Source organism: Primulina eburnea, chromosome 18 (genome assembly GCF_022965805.1).
Source record: "Primulina eburnea isolate SZY01 chromosome 18, ASM2296580v1, whole genome shotgun sequence".
Lineage (NCBI taxonomy): Eukaryota > Viridiplantae > Streptophyta > Magnoliopsida > Lamiales > Gesneriaceae > Primulina > Primulina eburnea.
In genome coordinates this window covers 25,393,918-25,418,847 of record NC_133118.1, presented here as the reverse complement: position 1 = coordinate 25,418,847, position 24,930 = coordinate 25,393,918, and the positions used below count along the sequence as shown (strand labels likewise).

The following is a 24,930-nucleotide window of genomic DNA, read 5'->3' as shown; positions in this document are numbered from 1 at the left end:
CATTATTTGAATTTATTGATTATTTTATTTGGATATTTGGTTGAGCATGTATGTTTTGTTTTTGTTCTCTGTTCAGATTTGACTCCTGCAAATATTCATTCCAACATAAATTCTATTCCTATGTTAAATGGCTCGAATTTTAAATCGTGGCAAGAGAATTTGTTGATAGTTCTCGAAGTCATGGATTTAGACCTTGCGATAAGGATTGACTCTCCTCCCGCCATTACGGATAAGAGTACCTCTGATGAAAAGAGGGAGTTTGAAAGGTGGGAGAGATCGAATCGCATGTGTATGATGATCATGAAGAGGGCCATTCCAGAAACATTCAGGGGCACAATGTCTAGCGACATTGCTACAGCTAAGGCTTTCCTTCAAGACCTCGAAAAGAGGTTTGCTAAAAGTGAAAAGTCTGAAATTGGTACACTTTTGGCAAGCCTAGTTTCAATGAGGTACAAGGGTAAGGGCAACATCAGGGAGTACATTATGGAAATGTCTCATCTTGCTTAAAAATTGAAAGCACTGAAGCTTGACCTCTCTGAGGACTTGCTGGTGCATCTGGTTTTGATATCTTTTCCTCCTTAATTTAACCAGTTCAAGGTGAGCTATAACTGTCAGAAAGAGACTTGGTCTCTGAATGAGCTCATCTCGCACTGTGTACAGGAAGAGGAAAGGTTGAAGCAAGACAAGACTGAAAGTGCTCATTATGCCTCTACCTCGAAGGACAAAGGAAAGAAAAGGAAGGATAAAGAAGCTGCGGATACACAGCCTCCGAAGAAACCACAGAAGAATCCTAGTGATTCTCAAAGTTCTGGTTGTTTTTTCTGTGGAAGTGATGGGCATATGAAGAAGCAGTGCAGTAATTATCACGCTTGGCGTGCTAAGAAAGGTATGCTTCTGAATATGGTTTGTTCTGAGGTTAATTTAACTTCAGTGCCTAGACACATGTGGTGGATAGATTCTGGTGCAACAACTCACATCAGTGTGTCTATGTAGGGTTGCCTGGATTGCCAAAAACCAAGTGATGCTGAAAGATTCATCTATGTTGGTGACGACAACAAAGTTGAAGTTGAGGCAATAAGAAAATTTAGATTATTGTTAAAGACTGGAATATATTTGGATCTTTATGAAACATTTGTTGTGCCGTCTTTTAGACGTAATTTGATTTCCATTTCTGCATTGGACAAATTTGGTTATTCTTGTTCTTTTGGAAATAGAATATTCAGTTTGTTTCTCGATTCAAAATTGGTTGGTTCTGGTTCTTTATCAGGATACGATAATCTTTATTCTTTGGATGTTATTACTTCATTTAATGAATCCCTGCAAACAAGTAGAGGCACTAAAAGAAAATTAACCAGTGAGAATTCAGCTGCGTTATGGCAAAAAAGATTGGGTCATATCTCTGAAAAGAGAATAAGGAGACTTGTGTCAGACGAAATTCTCGAACCTTTAGATTACACAGATTTTAATAATTGTGTTAATTGTATAAAGGGAAAACAAACCAACAAAAGGAGATTTGAAGCCAATAGGTGTTCAGGCGTCTTAGAACTTATACATACTGATATTTGTGGACCATTCCCTTCGGCTTCTTGGAATGGTCAACAATATTTTATAACGTTCACAGACGATTTTTCAAGATATGGCTTCATTTATCTCATTCATGAAAAGGCACATTCATTGGATGTGTTCAAAAACTATAAAGCTGAAGTTGAAAATCAACTTGGCTTAAAGATTAAAAGCGTTAGATCTGACCGTGGTGGTGAATACTATGGTAGATATGACGGTTCAGGTGAACAACGTCCAGGACCTTTTGCTAGATTCCTAGAGGAATGCGGTATCGTCCCACAGTACACTATGCCGGGTTCGCCCACTATGAATGGTGTTGCTGAAAGACGAAACAGAACGCTTAAGGACATGGTGAGGAGTATGATCAGTCATTCTACCTTACAAGAATCACTCTGGGGAGAAGCACTAAAGACCGCAGCATATATCCAACTAAGGCAGCGACCAAAACCCCTTATGAACTTTGGACGGGTAAAAAGCCCAGTCTTAAGCATCTGCATGTTTGGGGATGTCCAGCTGAGGCAAGGCCTTACAAGCCTAATGAAAAGAAACTGGACTCAAGGACGGTTAGTTGTTATTTTATTGGATACTCTGAAAGATCCAGGGGGTACAAGTTTTATGATCCCACAAGTAAGTCGATTTTTGAGTTGGGAAATGCCCGGTTCTTTGAGGATGTTGAGTTTGCGGGGGGAGATAAAGTCAGGGATATTGTCTTTGAAGAGGAATATGTAAATATTCCCACCGGTGTCTTGAACATTGATCAGGATCATATTCCTCACTTTGACCAAGACACAATACATGAAGACAATATTAGAGATCCTCCCATTCCAGATGAACAAACTCAAGCACCTCCAGAACCTATGCCATTAAGGAGATCCACTAGAGAGCGGAGAAATGCAGTGTCAGATGATTACATTGTATTTCTTCAAGAACATGAGGCAGACATTGGATTGATGGAGGATGATCCTATTAACTTCCGTCAAGCCATGGAAAGTTCTAACTCTCAAAAGTGGAATGATGTCATGAATGAAGAGATAAAGTCCATGAAGGATAATGACGTATGGGATCTTGTCCCATTGCCTAAAGGTACGAAGCCCATTGGTTGCAAATGGATATTTAAAACCAAGAGGGATTCGAAAGGCAATGTGGAAAGATATAAGGCTCGTCTTGTCGCTAAAAGCTTTACACAGAAAGAAGGCATTGATTATAAAGAGACTTTCTCTCCGGTTTCTTCGAAAGACTCTTTAAGGATTATAATGGCTTTGGTGGCGCATTTCGATCTTGAGCTTCATCAGATGGATGTAAAGACTGCGTTTCTAAATGGTGACATTGATGAAACGATTTATATGGTGCAACCAGAAAATTTTGTGTCCAAAGACACAAATAATATGGTTTGCAAATTAAAGAAATCCATCTATGGGCTCAAGCAAGCATCTCGACAATGGTATTTCAAATTTCATCAAGTAATCATCTCGTTTGGTTTTGAGATGAATTTGGTCGATGATTGTGTGTACCATAAGTTCAGTAGGAGTAAGCATATTTTTCTGGTTTTATATGTTGATGACATTCTGCTCGCTAGCAACGATATAGAGTTGTTGCATGAAACCAAGAGATTTCTAGCTAAGAATTTTGAGATGAAAGATCTTGGTGATGCATATTTTGTACTGGGTATTCAGATACATCGGGATCGTTCTCGAGGTATTCTTGGATTATCTCAGAAATGCTATATCGAGAAAGTTCTCAAGCGATACGGGATGCAAGATTGTAAACCAACAGATACCCCTGTGGCTAAGGGAGACAAATTTAGTCTCAAACAATGCCCAAAGAATGATTTTGAGGAAAAGGAAATGCAGAAGATTCCCTATGCATCTGCAGTGGGGAGTCTGATGTATGCTCAGGTTTGTACACGTCCAGATATTGCGTACGTGACAGGAATTTTGGGACGATATTTAAGTAATCCAGGAGTGGAACATTGGAAAGCAGTCAAAATGGTTTTATGGTACCTACAGAGAACAAAAGATTACATGCTCATATATCGAAAGTTGGATCAGCTTGAGATCATTGGATATACTGACTCCGATTTTGCTGGATGCCAAGATAGTATGAAATCTACGTCGGGCTACATCTATCTCCTTTCTGGAGGTGCCATTTCTTGGAAGAGTGCTAAACAGTCACTTATAGCCTCTTCCACCATGGCAGCTGAATTTGTAGCGTGTTATGAGGCATCCAATCATGGAATATGGCTGCAAAATTTTGTCACCGGACTGCGCATTGTTGACGGCATTGAAAGGCCACTAAGATTACATTGTGACAATAAATCAGCAGTTATGTATTTCAATAACAACAGGAGCTCGACGAAGTCAAAACACATTGACATCAAGTTCCTGGTTGTTAAAGAAAGAATTCAAAGTGGAAAGTTGTCTGTTGAGCATATCGGTACAAACTCCATGGTTGCGGATCCGCTTACTAAGGGACTACCACCCAAACAGTTTCATGAGCACACTGCTAGTATGGGTGTTATGTCTATTGAGGAAATTCAGTTTTAGTGGGAGTTTGTTATTTTAAATGCTTTTCAGTTGTAGACATTTTCAGATACAGTTATGTAAATTTATTTTCTGCACAAATAAATTTCAAGTTAAGTCACACTCTGATTATGATTTAAAGTTTGATCTCAATAAAGTTAAAGGGAGGACCAGTTGGAAATAGGCATGTTACGGTCACATTGCATGAAATTTCCATGCTACACATCCACTTCATGATCCATGTCATTCAGTTATGTTGGCATATGTGACCATTGATGGGTCTAGTTACCTTGAGTGTAGCGAAGACTGCTTTGATCCTATGTTGATGTGATTGATGGACCGGATTGGTTATAGATACATTTCGGAATGACAACAATTTTGAGCTCATAAGGTTATTTTCACAAACATAATTATAAAGTTGCACATATAGCCCAAGTGGGAGATTGTTGGATCAATTTATTTATATGGGCTTATATGTGAATAATTATGTGTTGTGGGTTGTCTATTAAGTTAAGCCCAAAATAAAGTGATCAATTAATGTTTCGGGTTATTGGGCTTTAATGTATCTAATGGGCTGTGGGCCTTTAATGTGTAGAGACATAAGTGTAATTTCTGTTTTTATGATGGGCTAAAACGGAAATATCAGAAGATATTATCTATAAATAAGGGTCATGGTCCCCAGATCTCGCGTTATCACTTTCACTATTCTCTCCCCCATTAAGAAAATAGTTCTGAAGAGAAAACTAAAGGATTCTCTCAAGGAAAGAGCGCGTAGATCTGGAAGATCAAGACACGTTCTAAACAATTCAGGATTATGGCTTCAGGTACGCTTCCGCTTAAGTTTTCAGTCAAATTCTTATTGATTTAACGTGATGGATTCTGCGGTTTATGGGTTTTCCCCAACAGGTCTTGGTCGAAAGCTTGATGCCCAAGTAGTCAAAATTTCATCCACAACTAAGAGTCACTTTGGTTTACTCAAAGGTTTTTTCTTGCATAAAAAATTTGTCCAATCTTTTAGCTATTCCATTGGATGTATTTTTGGTTCATTTAGGACATGAAAAGAGAGCTTTTTTGTGCAAAGTTTCAAGGTTATGAGTTGGGTGTTTCATCCCCGAGTTACATCACTTCGATCCATGCACACTTTCATCATTTCGAGATTTCTTGTAATATTATGTAATTCTAGATTCCGAGCCGTCACAAAAATATCTAATGAAAGATTTCAATATTGGAGGGGAATTTAAAATAAATACAAATATCTCAATGTTATGACTATTAATTTCCTTACATTCTCTGTTCGCTTTTTTTTTTTTTCAAGTTGCTATTTAATCGAATTATAAATTTTTTATTTGAAACGAAAGGCATGCACTTAGATCTATACCTCTTTGGATACAACGGTCAGCAGACACACACACACACACACAATAGAGTAATACTTTGGTACATGCATTGTAGAAAAACAGTTTTTTGGAGTTTAATAATTTTTTGTTATAAGTTTGCTTTATAGTATAAAATAGAGTAATATTACAAGTATAAAGATTTATAAGGTTAAATTTAGCGATGAATTAAAAAATGTACCATGTGATAATAATTCTAAACGCGGAGAAGTTAACCATTCAGAAAAAAAAACAGAATTATTTGTACATTTTCAACATTTTCTCAAAGTTGCCTAGTGCGTTATGGATATATTTCTCATGATAAAATATAAATTTTGTTTTGTATTTTCGTATTTATTATTTTTACAATAATATCATAATTTCAAAATACATTATTATACATGTATATATTTAAATAAAAAATTACATGCTAATAATCGTGGTTTTCACATCTACTCTTCAGTGTGCACACGATAGTTTGCAAACCACGTTATTCAGGTAAATTGCACTGGGCAAACTATGTGTGACAGGCTCACATGAGAAATGTGACACAATAGCATGCAGACTACGTTATTTAGGTAAACTGCAATGGGCAAAATTTGTTCGACAGGCTCACCTGAAAAGGTGTTGATAGGAGAATCGAACTCTTGATAATTGGTCAAATACTTAAATATTTTACCAACTCGAACACCACAAAAAATTGAACAATATCTCTTTGGATCTATATAATCGTCAATGAGTATGTCTCTTGTGAGACGGTCTCATGAATCTTTATATGTGAAACGGGTCAACATTACCGATATTTATAATAAAAAACACCACGTACTCTTAGCATAAAAAATAATATTTTTTAATGGATGACCCAAATAAGAGATCTGTCTCACAAAATACGACCAGTGAGACCGTCTCACATAATTTTTTGCCATGGTCAATACATATATCGATAATAATAATAACATTATTATTGTTGTTATTTTTATTATTATATAATTAAAATAGCTAGCCCTTGTTTAAAATTTATATCTACACCTTTTTTTTATAACTTTTTTTGTGAAACTTTTTGTCTCTTTCCGTAAAATCTCTTTTTCGAAATCTTTCAATCTTATTTTAGGGAGATAATTAATATAGGTGATTAATTTGAAATTATTTTAAAATAATTAATCATGTTTTAAATTTAAATATGATTTTTTTATATGTATAATTTTTCATTTATGAGCTTGAATACTATTCAAATTTCAAACAATGAGTACGCTGTGAATAATATCAAAATTAGTTAAAAAATAAAAATAAAAAATAGAATCACCATGTGATTATGAACAATTGGAGAAGTCAAATCATGAGAAAGAAAACTCAAAATTTATCAAAAGATTTTACAAAGATTATACAGACTCCTTAATGCTCTACAATATTTGAACTTGTTAACGACTAATAATAACCTGCTGTTGGCATCACGAATCGGCAGATGGGACAGTAATGGCTAGTCTTGAGCCACTTCTTGATGCAATCCTCGTGAAAAATGTGCGAGCACGGCATGGATACAACTTCACAACCCGCGTAGAAATCTTCGAGACAGATCGAACAACTCTCCTCGTCGTTTTCGCGAGTAGTAGTCTTGATCTCCAAATATTCATCCATGGAAGAATCTGAAGCCGGAACCATCTCAGAATGGTCCTCTTCCTCCGACAGTTGAGCCATCAATTCCATGGCAAGATTTTCATCAACATGTCTGTTACATTCCACTAAAACATTGAAGGGAATCACCAAAACATTGTGCTGCGGAGGCATAAACCTCAAGAGGTCTTTAGCGACGGCGAATGCGAATTTGCTTAACTTGCGACGGTTGTGATCGTCCAGAGGCCACTGTCCCAGCTCCCGATCGATCATTCGGCATGAGTATTCGGGGTCCATGAGTTGTTTGATATCCATACGAACTGATTTTCTCATGAAACTAAATTGCACGGTGTGTCGGAGGGCGACATCATCATAGTATTCGCACACGACGAGGTCGCAATGAAAATCGATATCGACATGAAATTGAGTTTCACGAGTGGTAACCACATCGTTTCCAACTCTCGGGTCGACCGAGACTAACTCTAATGGGGCAGTCTCATCCATAATTCAACTTTCGAAGAAGAAGAAGAAGATTTATATATTTATGGTTTGAGGGGGGGATTTTAACTTTCGAAGAAGAAGAAGATTGATTTTAAAGAAAATTTCGAAGAAGAAGAAGATTGATTTTAAAGAAAATTTAAGAAATATAGATTTTGTTTATTTATGGTTTCAGGGGATTTTATAATTTGTTTGTCATGATTTTTCATCCATACTTGAAGAGATTTTGTGTATCTTGTAATGGGATCCGCCGAATAACTAATTCTTTAAAATAATTATATTCGAAGCAAATTAAACAAACAATAAACCATATATTCAAAATAAAATATGATTTATCTACAATTAATTAATTAATTAAACTTGTAGTTAGCAATTAACTAGTTGGCATCTCCAATCGACAGATAGGACAGTAATGGCTAGTCTTGAGCCACTTCTTGATGCAATCCTCATGAAAAATATGGGAGCACGGCATGGATAAAACTTCACAACCCGTGTAGAAATCTTCTAGACAGATCGAACAACTCTCGTCTTCGTTTTCGCGCAAAGTGACAGTCTTGATCTTTAAAGTTTTAATGGAAGAATCTGTAGCCGGAACCATCCCATAATCGTCCTCTTCCATCAATTCCACGACAAGATCATTTTCATTAACTCGCCTCTTACATACCACTAAGACCTTGAAGGGAATGACCAAAACATTGTGTTGTGGAGGCATAAGCCTGATGAGAACTTTCACTGCGGTGATCGCGAATTCGATCAAATCTAGACGGTCATCATCTCCCAGTGGCCATTCACTCAGCTCTCGATCGATCATTCGACGTGAACTTGTGGAGTTAATGAGTCGTTTGAGATCCAAACGGACTGATTTGTCCATTGTGATACCCTTGTCCCACATCAAAAAAATCAAAGATTTAAAATGAGTTTATAATAGCTACAATGGACTTCTATAGCAACTTGGGTTAACCATTTTCGTAAAGCGAGGACGGATACGAAGTAGTTGCCATAAAGGCCCCTTGTGCAGTCACGCAGTCGCGGGCCCGGGCTCGGAGCGTGACAGAATGGTATCAGAGCTGGTCACCGGCATGGAACACCGAGAATTAAGTGCTATGCGGGGCAAAGTGCTACGTGGATGGGAGCCACCTCTTAAACCTGCGGGGCAAAGTCCTACATTACAGGAGCCACCTCTTGAATATGTAGGAGCCACCTCTAGATTCTCGGTGCTGGTGGATCGAGGGGTCAGGCCGCGACGAGGACGTCGCGTTCTGAAAGAGGGGTGATTGTGATACCCTTGTCCCACATCGAAAAAATCAAAAATTTAAAATGAGTTTATAATGGCTTAATATGGACTTCTATAGCAACTTGGGTGATGATACTAGGTCGCACAGTGAGTCCGAGGTCCACGTTATCATGGTATTCACATACGAAGAGGTCGCAATAAAAATTGAAATCCACATGAAACTGAGTCTCACGGGTGGTGACGACGTTGTTTTCGACTTTCGGTGAAACCATGACGATCTCTTGCGCGGTGTCATCCATAATTCGACGTTCGAACAAGAAATTGAATTTGGTTTTGGTTTGCTTAGAAATTGTGGAGAGTGTGATCGATCTACAAGGTTTTATAGGTTTGGTTGAAGCTTCGGTTCTTCATTAAATAACAATTTTATAGGATTAGGAGTTATTTAATATAAACTAAATATTTAGATAAGATATGGTAAGCTTTTCGATTATTTTTGCGTGGAAATTTGTAATTTAGGTATTTTTTCTACATAACGATTGTTTCCTTAAATATAATTCCTGATGATTCGTCGGTTCCTATTGGGTTAGAATCAACAAATGTCTATTTTGTAATATGTTTTCAATAAATGAGCAGCTTAAAATTAAATATAGGGCACTTTATCAAAACCCCATTTTATATTAATTTTTTAATACCTCAGGAGATTCAGATATGGCTGGTGTAATTTGTATACTATTTAGATAATGACTTAAATAATCTAAATTTATTTCGGATATTTCTCCAATTAATATTTAAATTCCAAACTCAATCAAGAAAATCTTAAAAGATACGTGAGAAGGAAAGAATTTATTTCCTACCATAATCACAAGTCTAACGAACAGACAACAAACTCTACGTATATAGACCGATCGATATCAAAGAAGAACACCATATTTTCTTTCCTCTGCGAAAACGATGATGGAGATGGAAGAAGAACCCGATGAATGTCATCAGGGATTAGAATTCTATGAATCTCCGGTCTGGAGAACAGAAGCAGCACCGGATCAGAAGTTTCACACGATCAACTTCAGTTTCTCTTGCAATCCCGTGTACATGTATGTGTACAGGGACCTGCGTAATGGGCTTTCCGAGTTCCTGGACCACGAGGTCGAGCGCACCGTCGAGACATCGATCCGTGTGGAGTTGCGAGATATCGACAATTGGAAAGAAGCACGGGAAGAACTGCACGGGCTGTTCGAGGGTTTTCCCATGTCTTATGATATGAGTGAAGAATTGACTTGCTTGGCAGTCGACACCGCCAAGGATATCCTCCTCTCCTCCGGCGGCCACCGTGTTCTGCATCTCCATATTCCTTTTGATGTGATGCACGAACATATTTTCCACGATAATGATGACGTGAATTGTGTTCAGTTCTGCTAGTGTTTCCACTTATAACTCCGGGTGTCAATAGGTATCGATTGAATCTTGGGAATCATGTATATGTATGGGAAAGAATGAATATAACGACAAAAAATTATTCAATATATGGTTTTGAACGATCGATTTACGAATTTGGATTGATCCAAGAGGAAAAATTATATATGGAATGTTGTATAATAATTATTCATTTAAGTTTTTGATGTTGGGCATAGCTTTCAACGATTTGGGTATAACCCATCTGGCCGGTTTAAATTACTCAAGTCCTGATTAATTTTATAGATTGGGCATAGCTTTAAACGAAAGTACTCTTGATTCCAAACTCGATTCGACTCGACTCATTTACCAACATTCATACAACTTAAAATCAACACGAAGCCTAAAATACACATCTCCCTCAAATGCATCAGTTATCGAAATGGCTACCCCTCTAGCCATGAAGAAATCACCGGGTCCCCCCAATGACCGATATATCTCTAGTCTTGTTCATCAACGTATCTGCCCCGGAAAAAATTAAAAGTCCCTACGTAGTTTGTGGAATTATACAAGAACGAGAACCCTACCCATGCACCATATATACTCTTCTGATCATAAAAATACATGTCCTGTGCTCGTCTCACGGGGGGTGGGTGGTGATTGTTGTCCAATATTAGTTCAATTTTGTTTAGTTTTATTTAGTTTCTTCCACAGGCTTGAATATATATACCTGTCTAAATAGAAATTCATCATATTTTATAGGAGTAAAACTAGACTGGCTTTCGATTTCTGTACTTCGCTTTTTATTGTTCTTAAAAATATTTATGAGCGCAACAACGATTCTCCACGCGATCGGAGAGTTACAAATATATTTTATAACTAATTATAATTTTGAGATCAATGACAGATATCCTCTTTCGGTTGAATTCTATTTAGATTGCGTTTGGATTGGTAGATTTCAAATACGTGAATTTCAATGTTTTAAATTTAATTTAATTGTTCAGAGAAGTAATAATGTAAACTTATGCTTTATATTCCAAATGTGTTATATAAATCATATGCGTCCAACGACAACGGCTTTAATATTGCAACGGTTTTTTTTTTAAAAAAAAACTTCGCTAATTAGCGAGATATACCGTTGCTAAAATTAGTGATGGTTTTTGACTAAATCCGTCATTATTTTTTATGTATAATTAAAAAAATATTACTTTTATACTTTAATAAATCTACCAAAAAAACTTACAATCTGACTAAACTAATAATATTCATGATCTTAACTAACATTTAGAAATTTACTAAAAATTGAAGCGAAAAAACTTATCCTATTTCAAAATTAAAATCGTCTAAGAGAGAAAAATGTTTCGTGTGAAGAAAATGGACCAAAGATGTGGATATTTATAGACAATTTGCGACGGTTTTTGGTTAAATAGCGACGGTTATTATTAAATTGTCGCAATTAGCGACAGTGATGCTAAAGTCATCGTTATTAGCGACGTTTGTTTAATAAAATTGTATCAATTTTTAAATTAGTGACGGTTTTGCGCAATTTTTAAATTGGGCTTTTTTTTAAAAAAATTGCGACAGTTTTAATAAAACCGTTGTAACTATAGCGACGGTTTTTGTTAAAACCGTCGCTATTTTAAAATTGAAAACCGTCTAAGCAAAAATGTCGCTAAATATTGCAACAGTTTAAGATAATCGTTGTTGTTTGTCCAAAAAACGTGCTAATCGACAACGGTTTTTTAAAATCATTGTCGTTTGTTAAAAAAAATACGCTAATAGACAACGGTTTATAAAACCGTTGTCTTTGACCCCCTAAAAACCGTTGTCGTTTGTCCAAAAAAACACGCTAATAGACAATGATTTATATAAATGTTGTCTTTGACCCAAATAAAAAAATGCTAAAAGACAACGGTTTTTCAAAAACCATTGTCGTAGACACATCAAAGACAACCTCTACGACAACGATTTTCCAAAAACTGTTTTCTATGAGCGGGTTCTTTTAGACTATGACATTTTTTATGAAACCGTTGTTAAAAGAAAAAACACAACGGTTTTAATATTAAACCGTTGTCTTTGATGTGTTGTTGAGTGCCTATTTTCTTGTAATCACTACAAGAAATACGCCCAACAAAAACGCACCTACGACAACGGTTTTTTTGAAAAACCGTTGTCGTATAGTTTTTAACAACGGTTTTAGTGAAAACCGTTGCAGTAGGTGTGTTTTGACAACGGTTTTGTAAAAACCGATGTCTTTTATGGTATCAACGACAACGATTTTCTAAAAACTGTTGTCTTTTGCCGTGTTTTTTTGGACAATCGACAACAGTTTCTTAAAAATCGTTGTCTTAGATATGTCTACGACAACGGTTTTAAAACCGTTGTCTATGAGCGTGTTTTTCTTGGGATACGACAACGGTTTTTAAAAACCGTTGTCTAAGAGCGTGTTTTTTTTGGGATACGACAACAGTTTTAAAAACTGTTGTGTATGAGCGTGTTTTTTTTCGACATACCACAACGGTTTTATAAAAACCATTGTGGATTGGTGTTTTATTTTTTGACTAACAACAACGGTTTAATAAAACCGTTGTTGATTGACGTTTTTTTTTATAGAAACGACAACGCTTTTAGTGACCGTTGTAGATTAGCGGTTTTTTTTTAGAAACCACAACGGTTGTAGTTAACGGTTTTTAAAATAGAAACATTTGTTAAACCGTCGATACATTAAAAGGTAAACCGTCACCGATTCAAATGAGCGACGGTTAGACGGTTTAGCGACAGTTTTAAACCGTCACTAATTATAGATCGGCGACAGTTTTAGAAATTCCGTCGCCGATTTAAATAGCGACATGTTTTTGAAAAACGTCGCCGATTCTAAACTAGCGACGGTTTTGTAAACGGTCGTCGATTTAAACGTAGCGACGGTTTTATAATTCGTCGTTAAATTAAAATTTGGTCATTATTCTAGTTTTAACTTTTTTAACAGTTCTTGATTGTCTTTTATCCGTTGTCGTTTAATATTTTTCTTGTAATGAATTTTTCATAAAACCAATGAATACTTGGTTAAAATTTTCCTCAAGTATTAAAAAATCATTTTCAGAACATTGAATCAATGGTAAGATTTTATGTCTGTTCTTTATGGAATTCGGAATTCCATGGATATGGAGGTTAAAACTAGAATTTCCTTGCTTATGGAGGGTTAGTTCACAAAATTTTGGGACAAATTATTAAGAGAAGACCCTGATACAGGAAAGTTCTATGGCTCCGAAATTCTTCAACATATGGAAGAAAAAATTTCTTTATATCATAAAGATTTTAATAAACAACAAGAAAAAGAGCAGGATTCAATGAGTCTTTCAAGCTTCTTACTCCGAAATATTCTGATATTTATTCTAAAGAAAAGATGATTAAAGTCTACATTGAAAAACTGAAGAAAGATCTTTATAAGAACATTGCATGTTCTGACTCCAAATCAGATAAATCTATGGTATCCGAATCAAGTGAAAACCAATTTATCCATCTAATGCAGATGCAAAATGCTCAAGACCCAAAGGAAGATATTCCTTCCCATATTAGTGATATTTTTGAAAATTATATAAATTCATTAAAAGAAAATATTAAAGATGATTAGGATATTCATCTTTAATAAAGTTGGTGGAATATCACTATATAGACTTTTTGACTTTTGTAATCATGTTACTATTTTCTTTTATAAAGCATTGTATTGTTTATATTTTTAGTTGGAATCCTGGGTTTGATGTCCTGCTCTTCCATCTCTTTATAGGCTGTATTGTGTTTTTAGTAGAATACGGTCAAGTTTGCTCCCCTTTATTTCCTCTCTGTAAACAACCCTTCTTACGAATTAAATAAAAGCTTCAAGTTTTGAATACTACTTTGTAAGTTTTTTTTTATTTATTTCAAAACATGTAAACAACCCTCTATTGCCACGTTGATGACGAATATGTATCAAGCACTACAAGGAAAAAGTCAAACAACAACACACTTTTAACAACGGTTTTTGTTAAAACCGTTGTTAAAAAACTTTTAACAACGGTTTTTACGAAAACCGTTGTTAAAAGTGTGTTTCTTAAGAAAAAGACAACGGTTTTTATAAAACCGTTGTCTTTTAGGGGCAAATCACAACGGTTTTGTAAAAACCGTTGTCTTTTGCGTAAAAAAGACAACGGTTTTTTCGGGTCAAAGACAACGGTTTTAAAAAACGTTGTCTTTGAGTGTTTTTTAGGGTCAAAGACAACGGTTTACAGAACCGTTGTCTATTAGCGCTTATTTTGGTATATTCGACAACGGTTTTCTAAAAAAGGGCGTTTTGTGGCATATTTAGCGACGGTTGTTTCTTTAACCGTCGCTAATAATAGCGACGGTATAAAATCACTGTCGCAAAATAATAAATCGGCGACGGTTAAACTCAAACCGTCGCGATAAAAACTGTCGCATGTTTTAATATGGCGACGGTTTAAGAATACCCGTCGCTAAATGTTGCGACGTTTTATTTAATCCGTCGCTACATCTAGCGACAAAAAAAATTAACCGTCGCCGATTTAAAATATTGCGACGGTTTAAGTCAACACCGTCGCTAATTTCAAAAAATTCGTTCCCCCACTTCTTCCCGCCACTGTTTTTCACCACTCTCTATAAATACATACACATTTCATTCAATTTCTTCCACTTCACTTCACAACAATTAAAAGTTTTCTCACTTAGTCGATTTTACAACTTCACAATACTTAAATTTTTATTTCTTACATGATTTTACTTACCACTTCACAACACTTAATTTTTTTATCTTTTAAACAATTTTTTTACCACATAAAAACAATTAAAATTTTTGTTTTTTAAACGATATTATTATTTCACGACACTTAAATATTTTATCTTTTATAAAATAATACCAATTTACAATACAGATTTATTAAATTATTAATTTTTTTTATTTTTCCTAAAATATTAGCGACGGACTTATAAACCGTCGCTATTTAGCGACGGTTTACATAGACATCCGTCACCACTATAATTTGCGACCGTTTAATAATCCGTCGCTAATATAATTAGAGACGGTTTTTAAACCCGTCGCAAAATGTTGCTACGACGACGGTTTTTTATTTGCGACGGTTTTCAAAACCGTCGCAAATTGTAGCTACGACAACACTTTTAAACCGTTGTCTTTGAGCGAACATTTAACAACACTGGCTTCAACAACAGTTTTAAAATGACTACAAAATCCGTTGTCGTATAGCATTTTTCTTGTAGTGAAGGTCAATTACGATAGTAAATTCAAACTTTTAAAATTTTTGTTTATCGTTGGCATATTTTGGAAGATGGATTTTGAAAATAACATATTCACGGATTTAACGTGGTAAATATTTTGTTTTCGATTGTTATTTTTGGTTTAATTATTATTATATATATTATAAATTAAAAGAAATTTAATACAAAAATTTTACCTAATGAAAAAAATTATTAAAGACAACAGTTTTGGATTCTCACAACAAGAAAAATGGTAAAAGATATTCGACAACTATTTAGCGACAGTTTTTTCTCTAACCGTCGCTATGTTTAGCGACGGTTTTACTTCAACCGTTGCCGATGTATCACTTTGCGACGGTTTATTCTAAACCGTCGCTAAATTTAGCGACGGTTAAAAAAACCTGTCGCATGTTTAAAAATAGCGACGGGTTTGCCAAATCTGTCACTAAAGTTGGCGACAGTTAAATAAAAACCGTCGCAACATTTAGCGACAACTTCGATTAACCGTCGTCGATTTATAATTTCGCGAAAGTTTATCTAAAACCGTTGCCATTTTCAAAAAAATTCCTTCCCTCCAAACTTCCCCCCATTTTCTTTCACCACTCTCTATAAATACATGCAAATTTTCTTCAATTTCTTCCATTTCACTTCACAACAATTAAAACTTTTCTCACTTACACGATTTTACAACTTCACAACACTTAAATTTTTATCTCTTCACGATTTTACAACTTCACAACACTTAAAATTTTTATCTCTTACACGATTTTTTTACCACTTCAAAACAATTAAAATTTTTATCTTTTACACGATTTTATCACTTCACGACTTTTAAATTTTTATCTCTTACACGATTGTATCAATTGAAAACACAGATTTATTAAATTATTAATTTTTTTTTTACCTAAAATATTAGCGACGGAATTAATAAACCGTCGCTAAATAGAAATGGTTTTGCACATGAATACCGTCGCTAAATTTAGCAACGGTATAAAGTAAACCGTTGCTAAATTTAGCGACGGGACTTAATTAGCGACGGTATTGTAAAAACTGTCGCAAATATATTTTGCGACAATTATCAAAACCGTCGCAAATTGTAGTTTCGACAACACTTTATATTTTGCGACGATTTTAAAAACCGTCGCAAATTGTAGTTACGATAACCGTCAAAAACCGTTGTCTTTGAGCGAACCATTTAACAACACTGACTTTAACAACAGTTGTAAAATACCTACGACAACGGTTAAAAACAACGGTTTAAAACCCTTGCAAAACCGTTGTCGTTGCTAGAAATTACAACGGTTTAACACCGTTGCAAAACCGTTGTCGTTGATAGAAAAGACAACGGTTTAAAACCGTTGTCATTGAAGACACTTTCAATAAATAAAAACCGTCGCAACATTTAGCGACAACTTCGATTAACCGTCGTCGATTTATAATTTCGCGAAAGTTTATCTAAAACCGTTGCCATTTTCAAAAAAATTCCTTCCCCCCAAACTTCCCCCCATTTTCTTTCACCACTCTCTATAAATACATGCAAATTTTCTTCAATTTCTTCCATTTCACTTCACAACAATTAAGATTTTTCTGAACGGCTAAACTAACTAACTGATTGGACTGTGCATATCCTGGGTTTGGAACAACACTGGTACAGTGACTCTGTCTTTCTTCAGTTTGTCAACAGCAAAGAACATATCACTTATTTACTTGGTGATCTTCTTCAAATCCTTCATGGTGTATTCCTCGATGGAATAAAATCTCAGCGTATGCATAAGTTGAGTAGATTTAACTTCGAAATTGTTGATATCAGATTATGCAAATCGGACTGAATATTTTTTATCATTATGTCAATTCAGTAGCAATTAATACCTCAGGAGATTCAGATATGGCTGGTGTAATTTGTATACTATTTAGATAATGACTTAAATAATCTAAATTTATTTCGGATATTTCTCCAATTAATATTTAAATTCCAAACTCAATCAAGAAAATCTTAAAAGATACGGCAGAAGGAAAGAATTTATTTCCTACCATAATCACAAGTCTAACGAACAGACAACAAACTCTACGTATATAGACCGATCGATATCAAAGAAGAACATCATATTTTCTTTCCTCTGCGAAAACAATGATGGAGATGGAAGAAGAACCCGATGAATGTCATCAGGGATTAGAATTCTATGAATCTCCGGTCTGGAGAACAGAAGCAGCACCGGATCAGAAGTTTCACACGATCAACTTCAGTTTCTCTTGCAATCCCGTGTACATGTATGTGTACAGGGACCTGCGTAATGGGCTTTCCGAGTTCCTGGACCACGAGGTCGAGCGCACCGTCGAGACATCGATCCGTGTGGAGTTGCGAGATATCGACAATTGGAAAGAAGCACGTGAAGAACTGCACGGGCTGCTCGAGGGTTTTCCCATGTCTTATGAGATGAGTGAAGAATTGACTTGCTTCGCAGTCGACACCGCCAAGGATATCCTCCTCTCCTCCGGCGGCCACCGTGTTCTGCATCTCCATATTCCTTTTGATGTGATGCATGAACATATTTTCCACGATAATGATGACGTGAATTGTGTTCAGTTCTGCTAGTGTTTCCACTTATAACTCCGGGTGTCAATAGGTATCGATTGAATCTTGGGAATCATGTATATGTTTGGGAAAGAATGAATATAACGACAAAAAATTATTCAATATATGGTTTTGAACGATCGATTTACGAATTTGGATTGATCCAAGAGGAAAAATTATATATGGAATGTTGTATAATAATTACTCAGCTCTCGATCGATCATTCGACGTGAACTTGTGGAGTTCATGAGTCGTTTGAGATCCAAACGGACTGATTTGTCCACTGTGATACCCTTGTCCCACATCAAAAAAATCAAAGATTTAAAATGAGTTTATAATAGCTACAATGGACTTCTATAGCAACTTGGGTTAACCATTTTCGTAAAGCGAGGACGGATACGAAGTAGTTGCCATAAAGGCCCCTTGTGCAGTCACGCAGTCGCGGGCCCGGGCTCGGGGCGTGACAGAATGGTATCAGAGCTGGTCACCGGCATGGAACACCGAGAATTAAGTGCTATGCGGGGCAAAGTGCTACGTGGATGGGAGCCACCTCTTAAACCTGCGGGGCAAAGTCCTACATTACAGGAGCCACCTCTTGAATATGTAGGAGCCACCTCTAGATTCTCGGTGCTGGTGGATCGAGGGGTCAGGCCGCGACGAGGACGTCGCGTTCTGAAAGAGGGGTGATTGTGATACCCTTGTCCCACATCGAAAAAATCAAAAATTTAAAATGAGTTTATAATGGCTTAATATGGACTTCTATAGCAACTTGGGTGATGATACTAGGTCGCACAGTGAGTCCGAGGTCCACGTTATCATGGTATTCACATACGAAGAGGTCGCAATAAAAATTGAAATCCACATGAAACTGAGTCTCACGGGTGGTGACGACGTTGTTTTCGACTTTCGGTGAAACCATGACGATCTCTTGCGCGGTGTCATCCATAATTCGACGTTCGAACAAGAAATTGAATTTGGTTTTGGTTTGCTTAGAAATTGTGGAGAGTGTGATCGATCTACAAGGTTTTATAGGTTTGGTTGAAGCTTCGGTTCTTCATTAAATAACAATTTTATAGGATTAGGAGTTATTTAATATAAACTAAATATTTAGATAAGATATGGTAAGCTTTTCGATTATTTTTGCGTGGAAATTTGTAATTTAGGTATTTTTTCTACATAACGATTGTTTCCTTAAATATAATTCCTGATGATTCGTCGGTTCCTATTGGGTTAGAATCAACAAATGTCTATTTTGTAATATGTTTTCAATAAATGAGCAGCTTAAAATTAAATATAGGGCACTTTATCAAAACCCCATTTTATATTAATTTTTTAATACCTCAGGAGATTCAGATATGGCTGGTGTAATTTGTATACTATTTAGATAATGACTTAAATAATCTAAATTTATTTCGGATATTTCTCCAATTAATATTTAAATTCCAAACTCAATCAAGAAAATCTTAAAAGATACGTGAGAAGGAAAGAATTTATTTCCTACCATAATCACAAGTCTAACGAACAGACAACAAACTCTACGTATATAGACCGATCGATATCAAAGAAGAACACCATATTTTCTTTCCTCTGCGAAAACGATGATGGAGATGGAAGAAGAACCCGATGAATGTCATCAGGGATTAGAATTCTATGAATCTCCGGTCTGGAGAACAGAAGCAGCACCGGATCAGAAGTTTCACACGATCAACTTCAGTTTCTCTTGCAATCCCGTGTACATGTATGTGTACAGGGACCTGCGTAATGGGCTTTCCGAGTTCCTGGACCACGAGGTCGAGCGCACCGTCGAGACATCGATCCGTGTGGAGTTGCGAGATCTCGACAATTGGAAAGAAGCACGGGAAGAACTGCACGGGCTGTTCGAGGGTTTTCCCATGTCTTATGAGATGAGTGAAGAATTGACTTGCTTGGCAGTCGACACCGCCAAGGATATCCTCCTCTCCTCCGGCGGCCACCGTGTTCTGCATCTCCATATTCCTTTTGATGTGATGCATGAACATATTTTTCACGATAATGATGACGTGAATTGTGTTCAGTTCTGCTAGGGTTTCCACTTATAACTCTGGGTGTCAATAGGTATCGATTGAATCATGGGAATCATGTATATGAATAGGAAAGAATCAATATAATGGCAAGAAATTATTCAATGTATGGTTTTGAACTATCGATCGATTTACGAATTGGGATTGATCTGAGAGGAAAAATTATATACGGAATGTTGTATAATAATTATTGATAAAGTTCTTGATGTTGGGCATAGCTTTCAACGATTTGGGTATAACCCATCTGGTTTAAAATTACTCAAGTCCTATTAATTTTATAGATTTGGCATAGCTTTAAACGAAAGTCTTGATTCCCAACTCGATTCGACTCGACTTGTTTACCAACATTCATACAACTTAAAATCAACACGAAGCCTAAAATACACATCTCCCTCAAATGCATCAATTATCGAAGTGGCAACCCCTCTAGCCATATAAAGAAATCACCGGTCCCCCCGATGACAAATATATCTATAGTCTTGTTCATCAACGTATCCGCCCCGGAAAAAATTAAACGTCCCTACGTAGTTTGTGGGATTATACAACGATTTCCCACGCGATCGGAGTGTTACGAATATATATTATAAGTAATTATAATTTTGAGATCAATATATCCTCTTCCGGTTAAATTCAGTTTAGATTGAGTTTGGATTGATAGATTGCAAATACGTTAATTTCAAATGTAATTTTATTGTTTAGAAAATTATTTCATGTTAAAGTATGATGCATTCAAGTTTATCCAATTACGATTTCATTTGAAATTTATTCTAATTTATATTACAAAGGTATTATATAAATCATATGTAGATTTAAGATTTGATTTATTGTTTCATTCGTGGATCTCAAATCTATCTCCCCAAGTACATTAAAGAAAATATGATCAGGTTAATATGTAAAAGAACGAAGGAGAAAGACGTGCTAATTAAGCTACATCTGATGCTTATATTTAATATAAAATTTTCATAGTATTCCGTTGAAGTATGTTATTATATATGCACGCTTATATGCCAATATATATATATATATATATATATATATATATATATATATATATATATATATATATATATATATATATATATATATATTGGATTAAATAATTTTTGCGTACAAAATCTAGAGAAAAAAATAGATTATATTAAAGTTAAAAACTTTAAAATTATTTTTCATACTAATTTTTATTTGTATAAGTGACATGATCATTCAAAAAATTTAAAATATAGACAAAGATAAAAGATATATATATTTCATTAGCATAAAATAGTTATAGATAAGATATGAATTTACTAGGTTTTATAGATAGATAGATAGATAGATAGATGTGAAATTTTTTAACAAATTTGAATTTTTTGCCGAGCAAGAAAATACATTTTTGAAGAAAAATTATTATGTGTTTTTTAACTAATATAATTATATAAAAACTCTTTTGAGACGGTCTATTAAAAAAAATGAATCGTTCAACTAAAAATAATAATAATGTATTACTCCTTACTCAAAACATATAATGTGGAAATATAATTACATTTTTGCCGAGCAAGTGATATGCTCAACCACATACATAAAAAAAAATCTTTTAGCTACTGAAGAAAAATGTTGCAATTAAATAATTTAACCACGTTATTTCCTAAACTATCGTTTTAAAAGAACTCAAATATAACAATCAAAACACTGTCAAACCATCAACATATAACAAGAAGTAAAAGGTATAAAACATAATGTATCACTCCTGACTCAAAACATAGAGTGTGGAAAAACGTAAGGTCTTCAAGTTAGCGTGCGTACACCCAGCTCCGCCTACTCTGTCTCCGGCACCTCCAGTCTCCACATCATCATGCTTACCTGCATCATTCACACCTAGTGAGTCTAAAGACTCAACACACATGAACTGTGATAGAAAGTACATATACATAACATGCAATAGTTAAAAGCACTGTAATTAAAATACATATCATGATAGTAAAAGCATGAACTTAAACATAACATGTCAAAGCATAAACGTATCCATAACATATCTCATAATATCAACATAGACGTATTCATTTTCTTTTATTGAATTCAGATCATTAGTTGTGACTTTCGTATCAGTTCTAGTCCATGGATCCATCTACGTATAACCTTGGTACTCGGTGGTGGGGACATCAGCGACATTATTACCCATCTATTGAGCATTGGCCTTGCATGTTCATGTTTGTGTTTGTATTAGTCACAACCAACTCTCATTCTTCAAAAACGTGTCATCATATTCATTACTTATAAAATCATGCATATACATAAATTTCCTTAAAGTCAAGCATGCGACGTATTTTCGGATTTTCATAAAAATTCATGTTCCACTACAAGAAATTTGTCCTTCAACAACACACATACGACAACGGTTTTTCACTAAAACCGTTGTCTTTTACTTTTTAACAACAGGTTTAGTGAAAACCGATGTCGTACAGTGTTTTTTTTAAGCAAAAGACAACAATTTTTCTAAAAAACCATTGTTTTTTAGAGTTTTTTTTAGGATATAAACCGTTGTCTATTAGCATGTCTTTTTGAACAATCGACAACAATTTTCTTTGTCCATTAGCGTGTTTTTTTGACAAACGACAACGGTTCTTTTAAACTGTCGCTATATATAGAAACCATCACAATTTCTAAATTAGTGATGTTTTTAAGCGTAACCGTCACTAATAGTGACAGTTTAACAAAAACCCTTGATAATAGCAACGATTTAACCATAAACTGTCGTTAATAGCAACGGTTTAATCAACAACCGTCGCAAATTGTCTATAAATATCCGCACCCTCAGTCCATTTTCTTCACACCATAAATTTTTCTATCTTAGATTATTTTAATTTCGAAATAGGATAAGTTTTTTCGCTTCAAATCTTGGTAAATTTCTAAGCGTTAGTTAAAATCATGAATATTATTTAAGCGACGTTTTAAAATCGCTAATTAACTATATGATAAGACATCGCTAATTAGCGACAGTAAACTCAAAAACCGTCGCTAATTAGTGACGGCTTATCGCTACTTTTAACGACGGTATATACAAAACCGTCGCTAATTAGTGATGGCTATGATATAGTTTTCGTCGCTAAATAATAGTGACGGTTAAACCAAAAACCGTCGCAAATTGTCTACAAATATCCGCATTTTCAATCTATTTTTCTCCACACCAATTCACAACACTTAAAATTTTTCTCTCTTAGACGATTTTAGTTTCGATTTAGGGTAAACTTTTTCGCTTCAATTTTTTATAAAAGTGTTTGTTAAGATAATGAATATTGTTAGGATAGTCAGATTGTAAGTCTTTTTTTAGATTTATTAAATTATTAAAAGTAATTTTATTTATATTATTGAAAAACTTAGCGATAGACATCCTGAAAAACCGTCACTGACTTCGTGAAAAACCGTCCCTAATTTTAACCGTTGTCCTTTAACTCACTTTCAACAACACCCTAAGTTACAACGGTTTTAAATGGCCTATGACAATAGATAAAATCTGTTGTCGTTTTGTGTACTCTTTATAACACATCAAAACATATTTATAATCATTTCCTAGATGTAAACTCGAGCACATTCAATACCTTATACGATTCATTTTAAAACTTGGACAAGTCCCGGTTTTAACACGAAACTCAACCAAACATTTCCCAACTTAAACCATGAGTTAAACCTACATGACCAGACCATAATCCCCTTGTTTCAGACCACCTAAGACGCTCGAAAATGACCATACAGCTGCTGGAATAATTCTGCACTTGCACCCACCAAACCCTAGTGCACCTATCCTTCAAAAAATCGACCCTAGCCCAAACTCGACCGGACCAGGCCCTAACCAGACCACCCTAGGACTAAGACCAAGCCGTGTACCCTCTCCTGGACCAACCAATCCACGCCTTCAGCCCCCCATGCACACGGATCTGCATGGTTCTACCAATAACACGCGTGAGTCCCGTAATCGAGCCATATCTTCCCAGATCTACCCTCGGCTCGCAACCAGCCATGCATGGACCTCCCTAGACCATGGCTTGGACCGACCAAGGTCCGCATCACAGCTTGGTTCAGCCCTTCATGGTCGTGCCCTTCTCTTCCCTTCACCCGATCGGCCAATCATCACTAGCACGCAAATGATCCGATCGGTTCTCCCTATAGCTCGACCCCTATCCTACTCCAACCCATTGCCGCCTCAGACCTCGCCATGTACAGCCCTTAAAACCCATGGTTTAGCTGTCCTTATCGAAACAAATCAAGAACGTGAGTTACATGTGAAGGAGTATGCATATATTTCGTGTCAAAGTCGTATACAACCTGCACAACATGATACATCTAAGATTTCTCATGCAAAAACATACAAACCAATATATATTGATGTGAATGATGAGAAAAACGAGATATAGGCATGCCTTTACGTATTGACGCTCGAAACCTTTGAAATATTCGTGTAGAACTTGTACCAGAGAGACGGGGAAGGAGTTCTTTGAAAAACTTTTAGAATTTTGAAGGAAGGGGCTGTATTTTTCGAAAATGCTGCTATTGGATAATGAGAGGGGCGGTCGAAATGTTTAGAGGGAGGTTTAGGGTTTTTGATGGGAGGTTTAACATAATATTTAATGTTTAATGGGTCTTTAATTAAAAATAATGGGGTTAAGTAAAATTTTGGGCCCATTATGCAATAAATAATCTTATTAAGCTCAAAAACACTCCCGAAAAATATTTCGTTAAGAAATTTTTTTTGAAAATATTGCTCAAACCCTCAAAAGTCCCCGACTTGCTAAATTTTGCGTACCAGTTCAAAATATGACCTGACGAGTAAAAATACCTACCAATGCCCATTTTCAAAAATCACCTTTAATTA

General features: G+C 35.5%; 1 protein-coding gene across 1 annotated transcript; it reads right to left on the bottom strand.

Annotated features, from left to right (window-relative positions):
* Positions 1–7,937: 7,937 nt before the first annotated feature.
* LOC140819195 (E3 ubiquitin-protein ligase RING1-like) lies at positions 7,938–8,435 on the bottom strand. The gene has a single exon (XM_073179204.1). It carries the CDS (start codon positions 8,433–8,435, stop codon positions 7,938–7,940), a length of 498 nt encoding a protein of 165 aa, XP_073035305.1.
* Positions 8,436–24,930: the final 16,495 nt, after the last annotated feature.

Bases quoted from the DNA above. Each gene is read 5' to 3' on its own strand.
- LOC140819195 (XM_073179204.1), bottom strand. From the start codon at position 8,435: ATGGACAAATCAGTCCGTTTGGATCTCAAACGACTCATTAACTCCACA.